At 37.5% G+C, this 12,556-nt stretch overlaps 1 protein-coding gene across 1 annotated transcript; it reads left to right on the top strand.

The window, feature by feature from the left end:
* The first annotated feature begins 5,059 nt into the window (after positions 1-5,059).
* On the top strand, positions 5,060-6,813 carry mrpl52 (mitochondrial ribosomal protein L52). The gene is made up of 5 exons (XM_041986075.1): positions 5,060-5,160; positions 5,469-5,538; positions 5,995-6,062; positions 6,342-6,406; positions 6,491-6,813. The coding sequence occupies exons 1-5, from the start codon at positions 5,127-5,129 to the stop codon at positions 6,641-6,643; spliced, it is 390 nt and encodes a 129-aa protein (XP_041842009.1). The 5' UTR covers positions 5,060-5,126; the 3' UTR covers positions 6,644-6,813.
* Positions 6,814-12,556: the final 5,743 nt, after the last annotated feature.

Below are 12,556 nucleotides of genomic sequence, written 5' to 3'. Positions count from 1 at the left end.
TTTTTTACTCACTTTTAAGCTAGCTACAGCGGCTAACTAGTTCCGGTTATGGCGTTTCAACATTAACAACCCTATTGACTACGCTCACAAGTAAACTAACAGAAAATCTTGAAAATCTTCTATAACTTAAGTTTAGTTTGACATATAAAACTATATTTGTTTTTTTGTTATAAAGTTACTTTTTCTGACAGTAACACCCATAATGCTTATTTTGTAGCATGTTTTTTAAACGCGTTGTCGAATTTGCTTTTATGTTGAAGTCTGAATTATCGACATACCGGTGTGTCGCGTGTAGTTAGTTTGTTCACATTGACGCGCAGTTATCCTTTATCAGTCAGCGGCAGCTCGTTTCCCTCAGCAGGCCGGAACACCTTTCCACCAGCCATGGCTGTTTCGTCATTCATACGCAAAACTCCTTTAGAGATGTGACCATTCAACGGGACCTGCTCTTAACACTCTTTAAATGGTTACAAATATTAACTTTACACATTGGGACTGTTGCCTAAAAAAAAGTCAACTAAAATCTGTTTTGTAGATATTTTAGAAGCTTTCAGCAGCAGGTTGTACAGTTAACAGCTAACAAACCTGGAGAAAACAGTTCTTCAGAGCCTTTTAAAATGAAGACTTCAAACTATCCAAGGCTATAAAAAAAAAGCCTGCTATTAAACTATAAAATTGCAGAAGTGGTAATAACAGCCTTTAACTAAGTAGCACTTCCACAGATACTCACTGCATTTATCTCTAAAGTCATTATGCAAAATTAATTTTATTTCTATACTGTAATACATGATACATTAAGAAGTGAACATCACAAATCCATGTGCTTAGGTGAATAAAGTATTTCAATTTCTACCAGCGAGTTAAAGATATTAAAATATATCCCACTTTGCCAGATAATGCATCAAATAGATTTATTGGAGTAGGTTCCAAGACTCTCATGACCTGGTATGTAGGTATTTGCTGTTGTGCAAACAAAAGTACAAACCTATACTGAAACAGGCTATATGCCTGAGGTTATGTAATAAAACACAAACAGAATAATGTTATGGAGAGATAATGTTATGTAGATGGTTTGTAATCATAGCAATAACTCATTGCACTCTTGTTTTAAATCAGCTACATAGACGAAGTTATGGGGCTAACAACTGATTTTGGTCAAAACTGTGGTAGAACATAAAGGGCAGTGCTTCTAATTATTTTCTTAGTATTTATGATTAAACCCCTGTAAATACTCAGCTATGAAACTGAGAGGAAAGCTATAAGTGATCTTATCCACTTATTTAATATGAATAAAGGCTGCATGCAGTTATGAGGGGATGCTGCACAAGTCACACATTTCACTAAAGTGACGTGAAACAAGGAACAAAATATTTATTTTTTAATGTGGCAAGCAAGGACAAAGGAATTGGTTTTTAGAGCTTAATATTTTATACATATATCCACCACACATGATAGATCTTCAGAGGCTTTCATTCTGACTTAGAACATTTGAAATACAAATGATCTCCCAAGACTATCAATCTTTAGCCAATATAGTTTAGATTTTTGTATTACAATTATTCTTGGATGTACTCTCACATAATAGTTTATACTGTGAAGAATATTTTGATTAAACAAAATACCACAAACTAACAGCCACAAACAAATATCAATATCCTCCTGATTTTCTTGTCTTGTCATGTCTTTACTAATGAAGGCGATGGATCAATAGGGAGCCATAACTTAATTTTGCCTCAGGACCTAAAAATAAAGGCTTTACTTGGCCTTGAGCAGCTCTGTAAGTGGCTTCCTGTTAGGTTAATATTTATTGTGATTCATCTCATGTTACAGATGTGACTGTTTCTTGACACAATCAAAGTAAACAAACAATATAAATATTTTTTCTTTGATTTCATCACATAGGCCAACTTTTACTAACACCAAAGTGGCATTTTGAAGTAGGCCTCTTGTATTTCTGTTTTTATAGGACACATGAACTCTTCTACAAGTTACAGGGACATGCCTCATCTTTTAGTCTGCTTCCTTAGTTGCCATCTGAATATACAGGTTACTTTGCAAATCATTATTAACCTTAATGTGGCATTTACACAACAATACATAGGGGTCTAATTTGTTTTACTCTGATTAGCCACACTAATGGTTAGTAAGATAACATTTTAACCTATTTTTTCATTATAGAATAGTTGGCTTTTCATTGTAACTGAGTCATATTACTTTGAACAGCATGGGTGATTTAGGCACTACTTTATTGTACCACCAGCCTGTGGAATGTGCGGAAGGACACGGTGAAGAGTGAGTCTGGTGAATTTTTGCGGCGTGTCTAAGTTCTCCAAGGACGATACTGAGTAAACATCCCGCCACTATTTCAGGGCTGGCCAGCATTAGTCAGATGTGATTCCGGCCGTTTTGTGGCAGTTAACGGACACACCATAACACAACAAAGCCCTGATAAAGTAGACTCTGTTTGGCCTGGCGTGTTTGAATAGGCATGTCGGCTTTATGTGTGCCCCTGAGCCCTCTTCACATGGAGCCCTTCGCGGCCTTACAGTTCACCGGAGTCCCAGCCACAGCCTCGGCAAACTGTGCCTAGACTGCGCTCACCTCAGGCGGCGAGTGGGAACTTGTCTGAAAAGCTAACAGAGAAATTCTTCAGGGCTTAGTGTCGAAGCAGCTCATACAAAAACAATACTTTGCAAAGCTGCGAGAGCGTCTGTGCTACGTCAATACTGGGCTAGTAGCACTCATGTTTACAGACAGTCACATGAAGTAGCTACACCTCCATCTGTCCCCAGCTCTGCCTGCAGTTCAATTGCTTTGAAGGTAATCAAAGGGTGAATGTGCACATAGCACATGACAGGTTGTCAATCAAAACTAAATGCTAAGTATTTAATATTGCACTTTATATCAATCTCCATAAACAGGCCTCAACGTATAAGAGGTCAAACACACACATCATAACCCTAAAAGACAGTTACTTTATGATGAGCTTTGTTTTCTAGGGGGATATATTACTTATAAAAAGAATGAATGTTTTAACTAATCAGCATGAAAACTTTCACGCTGATTATTCAAATGGTATTTTTGTATGTGTTAGTAGATACCAATTAAAATAATGAATTTTAATTCTATGCGTTTCAAATTAAAGCCACTGTTTACTAGTAAACCTACATAACTCAGAGATGTTGTCAGTCCCAGTTTTTTAGTTTAATTATAAAAGTGAGCCAATATCCTGTTAAATCTATACATGTATGTTTACACCTCAAATAAACAAAATGTTGTAAAACAAAACAGGCCAAATTCCCACAATTCAACCTATGTGGTAAAAAAAAAAAAAACAAGTTTGTTTGCCTGCAGTGTTTCACCTTAAACTGCATGTTTTTATCGGCAGGAACTAGACCTCAGCAAAAAAGGAATTCATCACCTTGTCAGATGGTGTTAATAGACCCACATAAATCAAAGAACAAAGAAGAAAACAGCCCTCCATCCAATATATTTTGACTTATGAAGTTAAGTGAAAAATACTTTTGTGTCTGTCTCAATAAGCCTGCATATTAGCCCAACTGTTGCACCCAGGTGACATACAACCAGTCCTTATTTACACCTACACCTTTGTTCTACAAAAGCCCCCAGGCTGCTACTCATGTTTGGATTTTTGTTTTACATCGCACACAACAGATTACACATGGCCAACTCTTTTATAGGCTCAAATATCCGGTAACTGTAACCAGCAACTAATGCATTATAATAATAATGTTATAATAACAAAGATATTATCATCCTCTGCTTTTGGCCGTTAAGTGGCAGTTTGTTTGAGCATATATTTATTTGGGAAAATGTATCCTGTGAGTCCAACATAAACTAAATTAGTTAAAGGTAACAGCAGTTTTGCATGTTCAAGTAGCACAATAATAATGCAGAAAATATCAGGTCTGATTTAATAATAGTAGAACCCTTTTTTTTTTACATGTATCAGAGAAAGCAAAGCCTCCTTCCTACCTGTGCAACAATCACAGTTTGACAAGTCTCAGTTAGAAGACTTGAATGCTTTGATATGGACGTTTTGGTGTTGTACCCGCTGGTTTAGATTTTCATACCAAACAGTTAGTTTCAATTCAGCAATCGTAATGTTATAAGTTACATGAACAATTTTTTCTTTCTTCTGTGGACACAGGATGCCTCAATCATCACTGTAAAATCCAGTTTCAATATTTTTGTTCACTGGAGTCTTTAACTTTCCACATCATACTTGGGTGCACAGAGTATTAGACCAGGATGGACTTTCAAACTCTTCCTGATGCTGCAAATTAATTTCTTATGTTCAACATTTAAAATTAGATGCTTAGAGAGCTTAGTGAAAATTTACAGTTTCCTTGTGTGAAATATGATTTGTTTGGATCAACATTTTCATATTAATGCTTGTGTTGCATTATTCTGCTGAAGCTATTTTATACACTGTTGGTGAGATTCATTTAAAGAAATGTGATGATCTCATGGAACATGAGATCATCACATTTTTAGTGTGTTGCTCTTCCAAGAGTACCACATATCACTTAGATCAGCAGAAAACGGCGGGTCATAAAGATGACAAACATTACTTTCATTCTGACCTAATCAAAAGTTGACCTTTAAGAGTGTAATTTAAATGGAATAAATGGCTTAAGAAATAGTTTAACTTTATTAGAAAAATTACAAATCACATATTCTGGCAACAGTTTACAATTGTTTCTCCATTCTGCACCTTAAGTACCACTGTTTCTGATATTTCTGGCTGCAATGAATGGCTCTTTAACAAGCTTGCAAAAAACTAGATGGGGAGGGCCATTAGTCTGTATCTGGTGTGCCAAGAGTAGGAAAACACCTAAAACATGCAGCACAGTGGTATTCGAGGTCTGGCTTACATGGTTTAATGAGCCAGAAAGGTTGTAACAGCTTATTCTGAGTAACAGGTAACTTTCCCTTTTACTATATTTCGTTCTTTAATTGAGTACAGTAAAGGTACAAAGCTACAAAAAATGAAAAATACATGTATTAAGCTTCTGTAGACAAAGCAAAAAACAAAACCCCTAACAAGACATCAGTGTAACTTTGGCGCCGCCTGGTGGTCAAATCAGAAATCTTCAGCCAACATGGCGGCCCCCGTCAGGACGTTGTGCTGCTCAGGTGAGACAGAGGTTATCCACCAAACATTTTTTGTGTGTTGACTAATTAACTGCTAATGCGGACAACATTGTACGTTACCATCTGTTTATGTTGTAACAGAGTTTGTAATAGTGTTAACTGTATTTACAAATAACTATTGTAGGCTAACAATGCTAACGGTGATGCTAACATTTGGGTTGACTGCTAACAGTTTTTAAATCAGGGTTATCATATGTGCTCGCAAACGCCACAAGATGTGTTAAAAGGTATGCTCTTAATTTTCTGTGGTGTCACGTGTCATAACATCGTTTCTTTTGTTGTTTTTGAAGTGTTGAGGCATTCTAGCCGACAGTTCAGCACAACATGTGGAGTACAAGCTGGAGAGAAATGGAGAAAAGAGTAAGTTTATATCCTCCGCCGAGATCCATGCGCATTTTCACTATTTTGAAGAAAGTAATTTACATTTGCTCTGAAATTGGAGTTATTTTAAATTACTCTCGTTTTGCAGCTTCCCAACAACGTACCTAAAATTCGGCTGAGTAATTTCGGTGTATTTATTAATTAAACACCTGGACGACATCCCGAAAAGGATCAACTCTGTTTAATAACCAGTGAATTCTGTCTTCGTGTATATAACAGCCAAGCCATACTCTCAGGAGTTTCTGCTCCATTTGTCTGTAGCTTTTGCAATATTATACACAATGTTACAGTTTTGACAGTGCAAAACGCCCTCACCATTATTTGTTGCAATTGTCTGAGTTTAAGTTACATAAAATTAAATGTGCATCTATCAATTACACAAAAAAATCAGTTTAATTTGCAGAGAGGCTGTAACCTGTGTGCATTTGCTTGCAGACATGGGCTCTCTAGAAGCGGCACAGAATATGGACCATTGACAGATCTGCCAGATTGGTCTTTTGCAGGTATTTATCAGAGCATGCATTTTTATCTGCTTCAAGTGCATTTCTTTACTTAAATATTGTACAAGCTGTTGCAAATGTGAAAATGTTACAACACCTGTCAAACTTTTATAAATTGCATTTCCATGCCAGCCCACTATCACAGACAACAAAAACTACCCAACAACTTGCTCATTTAGGCTTCAGCTTCACCATTTGTAAATGGTTTTGGAAGAAATTTCTTTATCTGGTCCGCTTGTTGTACATTATATTTTAAAAATTCAGTGTCACATTTGTGCGCAGATGGACGACCAGCACCTCCAATGAAGGGCCAGCTGAAAAGAAGGCAAGAGAGAGAAGATTTATCTGTAAGTATCACAATAAATGCTTTTTTCCTCTTTTTTTATTTAGTCATCCCTCTTAATCCTCCATTCTCCAATGTATTTTCACAGAGACGTATTGTGATGCTGAGCTCGGAGATAGACAGAGGAATACAGACCTGGGAGGAGAAGCAGGAAGAGGCCAAACGAACAGAAGAGCACAAAAAATCTCTTTTACTCAAACCCAAAGGAAAGCTATTGATGAAGAAGAAATCTGCAGTTTAGGAACAGTTTATCTTTTTTCTCTACTTGTTTCATATTGTTGAAGGTCTCCAGGTGGCTGGAGCGGATTACAGTTGTCGCTGTTATTAATATATTCATCAGGGCTTGTGGGTTTTCGCTTCAATATTATTTTTTGGCTTTATTTCTTCCAATAAATGTTATTTCTGATTTAATCTAAGGTGCTGTGTTTTTTTTTGGCTGCTGACGAGAGGTTGAAAAAAGACAGATTTGGCCACTAGGTGGCAGCATTTCTCTTATAAACCAGTCTCAAGTCCTGCATACTAATTTGGCTGGTGTTGGAGTCAGGGGGGTTTTGTTGGCAGAGGAAGGGAGGAGCTGGCAAACATAAAGCAGCACTGATTCAGGTCCTCATAGTATATTTTAGAGTAAAGATATCAATTTAAATACTTTCAGCCCATGCTGCCTCAGTGAAACAGCATAGTTATGCTAAAATGGTACATAATGCCAACGCCAAGATCCTTTTCACAGTTTCAAGATTCAAGCAAAATGTGAAATATGTAAGATTTAAACAAATACACAGTACTCCCAAAAAGTTAAGGATACTCAACTTTTAGGTAAAATTGACAGAAAATGTAAAAAGTTCCTGCTACACTGATATGTAGGGCATTTAAGTAGAATCATGCAATCGTAATTCCTTTGTCTCAAACACTTCATTAAGATAAAAGTTAACAGCGGTTGGTATACCACAACAAAAATGCCAGCGTCAAAGTCAATAACTTTTCATGTCTTAGATGTTGTCTGTGTCTTATGGTTTTAAAATGTGACCAGTATGATGAAGAGGACCGTTGAAATACCAGTTGTTATTAAACCAGAACATTTAGTGGTTGATTTATGGTTCAGAGACTTCTTTTGTCTTGCTTTTGATCATCATGTTAGAGAATATCATGCTGTGGGATTTATACTTACCCATTGAACAACTGTGCATCCAAAAGTTTAGAAAAAGACATTAAGTTAACCTGTAAAGGTTATGGTGCATTTAAGAATCACTCTGATATCATACAAAAAGCTGCATATCCCTAAATATCTGTGAAGAGTGTACAGTTTATGTTTCATTTAGTGTGTTGCACAGCATGAGAAGACAGTGGCTCACAACAGACCTTGTGTCTAATGCATCTGTATTTATTTTTTCATGTGGCTTCTACAAAAACAGAATCTGAGAATTTCTGGAGCTTGGTGTTTGGAAAGATGATGGTCTGCTGCAGAAAAGTTAGGAGAAAGTTTGATCTCAGAAAGTGATATTTATATGGACTCACATTTTAACACATTTTAACGCGTTAATGCATTTGTAGAAACACAAATTTGTGTTATCATGGTGGTTAAATGTTTGTGAGCATTTTGTGAATTTAATATTAAAAAGAGTATCCAGGGATTTACTTTAGTCATTAGAATAAGTATGACGTATTCGACATATCTTGGGGGAGGAAAAATTAACCTAAAGGGTTGACAGTGAAATAAGATACATGTGTATTAAATCGATGTTAAGCCTGTCTTACGTTGTTTGATATTTATGTTGATGAGTCTACCATCTGCACACATTTGCAGGCTACACCTCCCTATTAACAGTGTGACTGAATGAAACCAAAATAGAAGCATCACGATCCCAGCGTGAGAGCCTTAATCCATCTGTAAAGCATGGTGGTGGTAGCATCATGGTTTATGATGGTTTAGCTGCATCTGGGCCATTTTTAAAGGAAGTAGTAGTTTAAATGAATATAGAGAATATTTTCGAAGAACAGAGTCAAACTATTCAGTTAAATACAACAGAAAACTTGTGCTGAATAATGTGGAGAAACATACCCTCATCCAGAAATTGAAGTTATGTTGTACTGAGGAATAGACGGATTCCTCCAGGGTGATATGCACAATTTATCCACTGTTGCCTTTAATATTTAGAAGCATCTGCACAAGGTCATTTCACATACTGAAAGCAAAAGTCTGCATATTTTTTTCACTCTTAAATTTTTGATAGTGGACTATTTTCCCTGAAGAAATTAACAACCAAGTATTTGGTTTCATTTATGTAGTTAGATTATAGGTATCGTAATTAAGTGTTTTTGGTCAATTTTCTGCAAAAATATAGAAATTTCAGCAGCATTAGTTGCACAGGGACATTTGCAGGTGTCCTGCACAGCTGTACGGGTGTGCTCAGCATTAATTTGGTGTGACTTTGACATAAACTATTTACAAAGTGAGGTAAGCCTCTCCCCTCTGTCCCCCTCTGTTCACCCTGAATTTTATTTTCTTCTCCCTCCTTGCACCTCCTTGCTATGTCTCTTTGCCCTGATTTTGTTGCAGACTTCAGCAAAGCCCCACTGTAATTAGGGCTGCTAGCCGCTGAGTTGCAGATTCTTTTCTGTGGAAATGGGAGTGTTCTTCCCACCTCCCCTCCACCTCGTCTTAGTTTTTCATACAGTTGACCATAGAAGGTGACTATTTGTTGTGCTACAGAATTGCGTGGGACTGTTAACCAGACCACAGATGATGTTAAAGAAAAAAATAAATGCTGTTGATGTCAGAGTGGTCAACAAGGTGACAGCCTCCACGCACACACATCCTCACACCTGCAACATCAAAGCCCTACAACTGCAGCCTCAGTGAGAAATGTAACTCCTCATTCTTTCTCTTGACTCACCGACTTTCTTCATGCTGCTTTTCTATGAATGTCTTTCCTCTCAGCAACCTCTCCCCCCATCCTCCCCCTATTCTCTCCCTTCCTCTCCTGCTCGCGTTGTTTTGGTTTTGTGGAAATGAGAACCAGATGTTGCTTATTGTGCAAAAGTCGGCAATGGAAGGGAGGCAGGGCTAGTGGGAGTTTCAGAGGGGGCGATGGGTGGGGGGTGAGGCTGGTCTATTAGGGTGGAGGATAAAGGCAAGGAGGTAGCTTAAAGGATGAGACAGATGTGGTTAGATTTGAGGATTAGCCCACAGGCCTCAGTAGTTTTAAACATAGACCAGACTGTGTTTAAAGGAGGCTTTTCTGGCAAATATGACTGAGTTGGGGAGGAGGGGTGCAGGAAGATGGGAAGCAAACCCCCCTGAACAGAGTGCAGCGGGAGCTTGTGGAGGGTCTGATTCAGCAACTTGCTCATAAAGTCCGCTTCCTGACCTGGGTGTTCCTAGGGTGCAGAGTAGCCATGACTGTGTGAGAACTGGCACAGAGGACTGCAGTTATTCTTGTTTCCTGCTTGTTAGACAGTAAACTGTGACATTCTCTTCTTTCAAGTCAGTCTTATTTATGAGAAAGACATGACTGGATTGAAGTTAGCAGTAGTAAAAATAGTCTGCATTACTTGAGCTTAAGTACCAACATGTAAATTTAGAAATTCCCCATTGTCAGTAAAAGTCATGCAACATGCATTAATAGGTAAAAGAACAGCTATAGATTGATGAGTGAACCTGACAAATTTCAATGGATGATGAAAGAAACTGTAAACTGAGTGGTCATTTTAATGGATTATCTTCATTTACAGCTTGTCATGTAATACCCTGGAGATAGAAGTATAAACTTAGCTTCAGAAATGTGGTAAAGTGCTATTAAGTGTGACAGAAATTTGAATATTTGAGTGAATGAACTACTTTTCCACCACTGAAAGCCAAGTAAAGTTTAAAACTGAGGGGAAACAAGAAAAAAGAGCTGCTGAAGGTACAGTACAAAGTACACCATGCCATAATGTAGGTCACCCAAACAAAGTCCCAGGTTGAATTGCAAGCAGCTGTCCTGGCCACTTCCTGCCTGGCATGGAGAAGGGCTGCTTAGGCTGATGGTTGTTCCTGCACCGCCCTACCGTACTGTACATGTTCAGCATTAAAATGGCTGACAGTGAAAGAGTGAGGTTTACCAAGAGAAAAGAGGGGGGGGAAGAAAAAAATGGAAATTAATACAGCTGCAAAAGGTCTCATTTGAAACACCTCCAAGACAAAAAGCAGGGCAAATCTTTGGCAGATTTAGTTGCAACTTGAAACAGACATCCACATTTCAGCTCAGAGCAGACCGAATCAATTGAACGAAAGCCATGCCTGACACTCTCTTTGGAGTTTGATGTATTTTCCCTCCCTCTTCCTGACCAGCAAAATCTTTCACAACCAATAAACATGACTGGCTCTTTTATTGACTGTTGGTATGAGGATCTGCCCACCAAGATGGCATCTGGCATCACAAAAATACCAGATTTTGAAGAAGTTAAATAGGAAAAAAATATGCTAAAGAAGCTGCTGGCTCTCAATCTCGTACCTCCCAAAGGGATACTGCAGTAAATCTGTGAAGCTGTGAGACAATGACCAGATTGAAAAAGCAGGACAAGAGAACATTTGTTACACAGAAACAAATAAAATTCTTTTATATATCCTTTATCATTATTTTTATGAATTATAAAATAGGTAAATAGAGTTTTTCACACCTATCAACGACTCATTTGTGCCTATATTAACCTCTCTATTGATGTTTAAATGTACTTGTTTAAAGTTGTAATGTGTAAACTTAGCAAAGCCACTGAATCAAAATCTAGGTTAAAAGGTAAATCTACCAGTATGGACACAAGATCGTATCCCTTCCTTTGGTGGAGCCTTTTGATGGAAATTTTACTTAGTCCCGGAGACGAGAGCGTTCATAAACACGCTGTCCTGGCCCTGTTAAATGTGTTAATGTGTCCATAAGGTGTTCTTTATGTGTTATGTATGTAGCTGAGGATTTTTACTGTGAACCTGCTGTCTAACCCTGACCTTTTTGAGACTGAGCCCATATATTCCACATTAAACACTAAAAGAATTAGGTTGTTTTATGCTTATCAACATGTTTCATTACTGATATAATCTGTTATTTTGTTCAACATCACAACTGAGGGACAGTCCTTTCTGTTTGGTAATAATAATATCAGTCAATTAGTCACCTGATAGCTGAGCATGACCTTTGTAGATTTTTTTTGTTTTATTTAGATTTAGACAAAGACATTTTTAGCCCCCAAATGACTTTTTACCTTTTTAAATGCTTCATTAGAAAGCGTTAAATCCATTATACATATTTGGGTGACTGTGCTTTACTGCTCTGACTGGTGAAAGAATATTTTTAGTGTCCCAGTAGAGCTGCAGAGGTTTCATGTACACAGTTACTGTTCACGAGAGACATCCACTGAGACAAATGGAAACACCAGAGCAGGTTGCTAGTTTACAGCATTGTTTTTACACTATGCTACATATTGGGCGGATATTCAGTTGGTTGCAACCAGTAAATTTAACCATATTTCACATAGCAACCATTTTATTTTTATTTCCTTTGTTGCACAATGTGAAATGACTAATCTGCTGTGTGTTAGAGGTGGAGTCAAGAAGCTGTGTGCAGACAGCATGAGTGTGAGGTTTTAGTTTTTCTGATGTTTGTCAAAGTTTAGCTCTGCATCAGTAACGTATAAAAGAGCCAAATTCACAACATCCACTCAGCATACAACTAACATACTGTTTATTTGCTGTTGTTGCCCTCTGCATCTCATCACTCTTACATATAAACCTGCTGGATTTGGTCAGTGTAGCTGAAGTTAGCTTTTGAGTCAATAATGACAATTCTCAGTACTAGATATTCATACAATGAGCAACTATCACCCTTTGAAGTTAAGAAATCCCGGATGAGGCCATACAGCATTCACTGTGTAGAGAAATTCTCATAGAAACTTTGTAAAAAGACAAAAAACCTGTGAAAGATACTTCATAAATCATTGTGTTGTGTCTGTCAACTACGAATGTTTCGAAAACAAAGATCAACGGCGCATCACAAATACAATTTTTGCACTTAATGTTGTGCAGTGATGCATTTAGGTGTCTTTCAGTTCAACCTAAATACTCAAACCTGCTTTTCTGAAACTTTTGACTGCATTCATCAAGCTCCAACCTTCAATGAATTTGTGG

This window comes from Melanotaenia boesemani, chromosome 5 (genome assembly GCF_017639745.1).
Source record: "Melanotaenia boesemani isolate fMelBoe1 chromosome 5, fMelBoe1.pri, whole genome shotgun sequence".
NCBI classification, from domain to species: Eukaryota; Metazoa; Chordata; class Actinopteri; order Atheriniformes; family Melanotaeniidae; genus Melanotaenia; species Melanotaenia boesemani.
The sequence above is the reverse complement of the archived record's forward strand: the minus strand, read 5'-3'. Positions and strand labels throughout refer to the sequence as shown.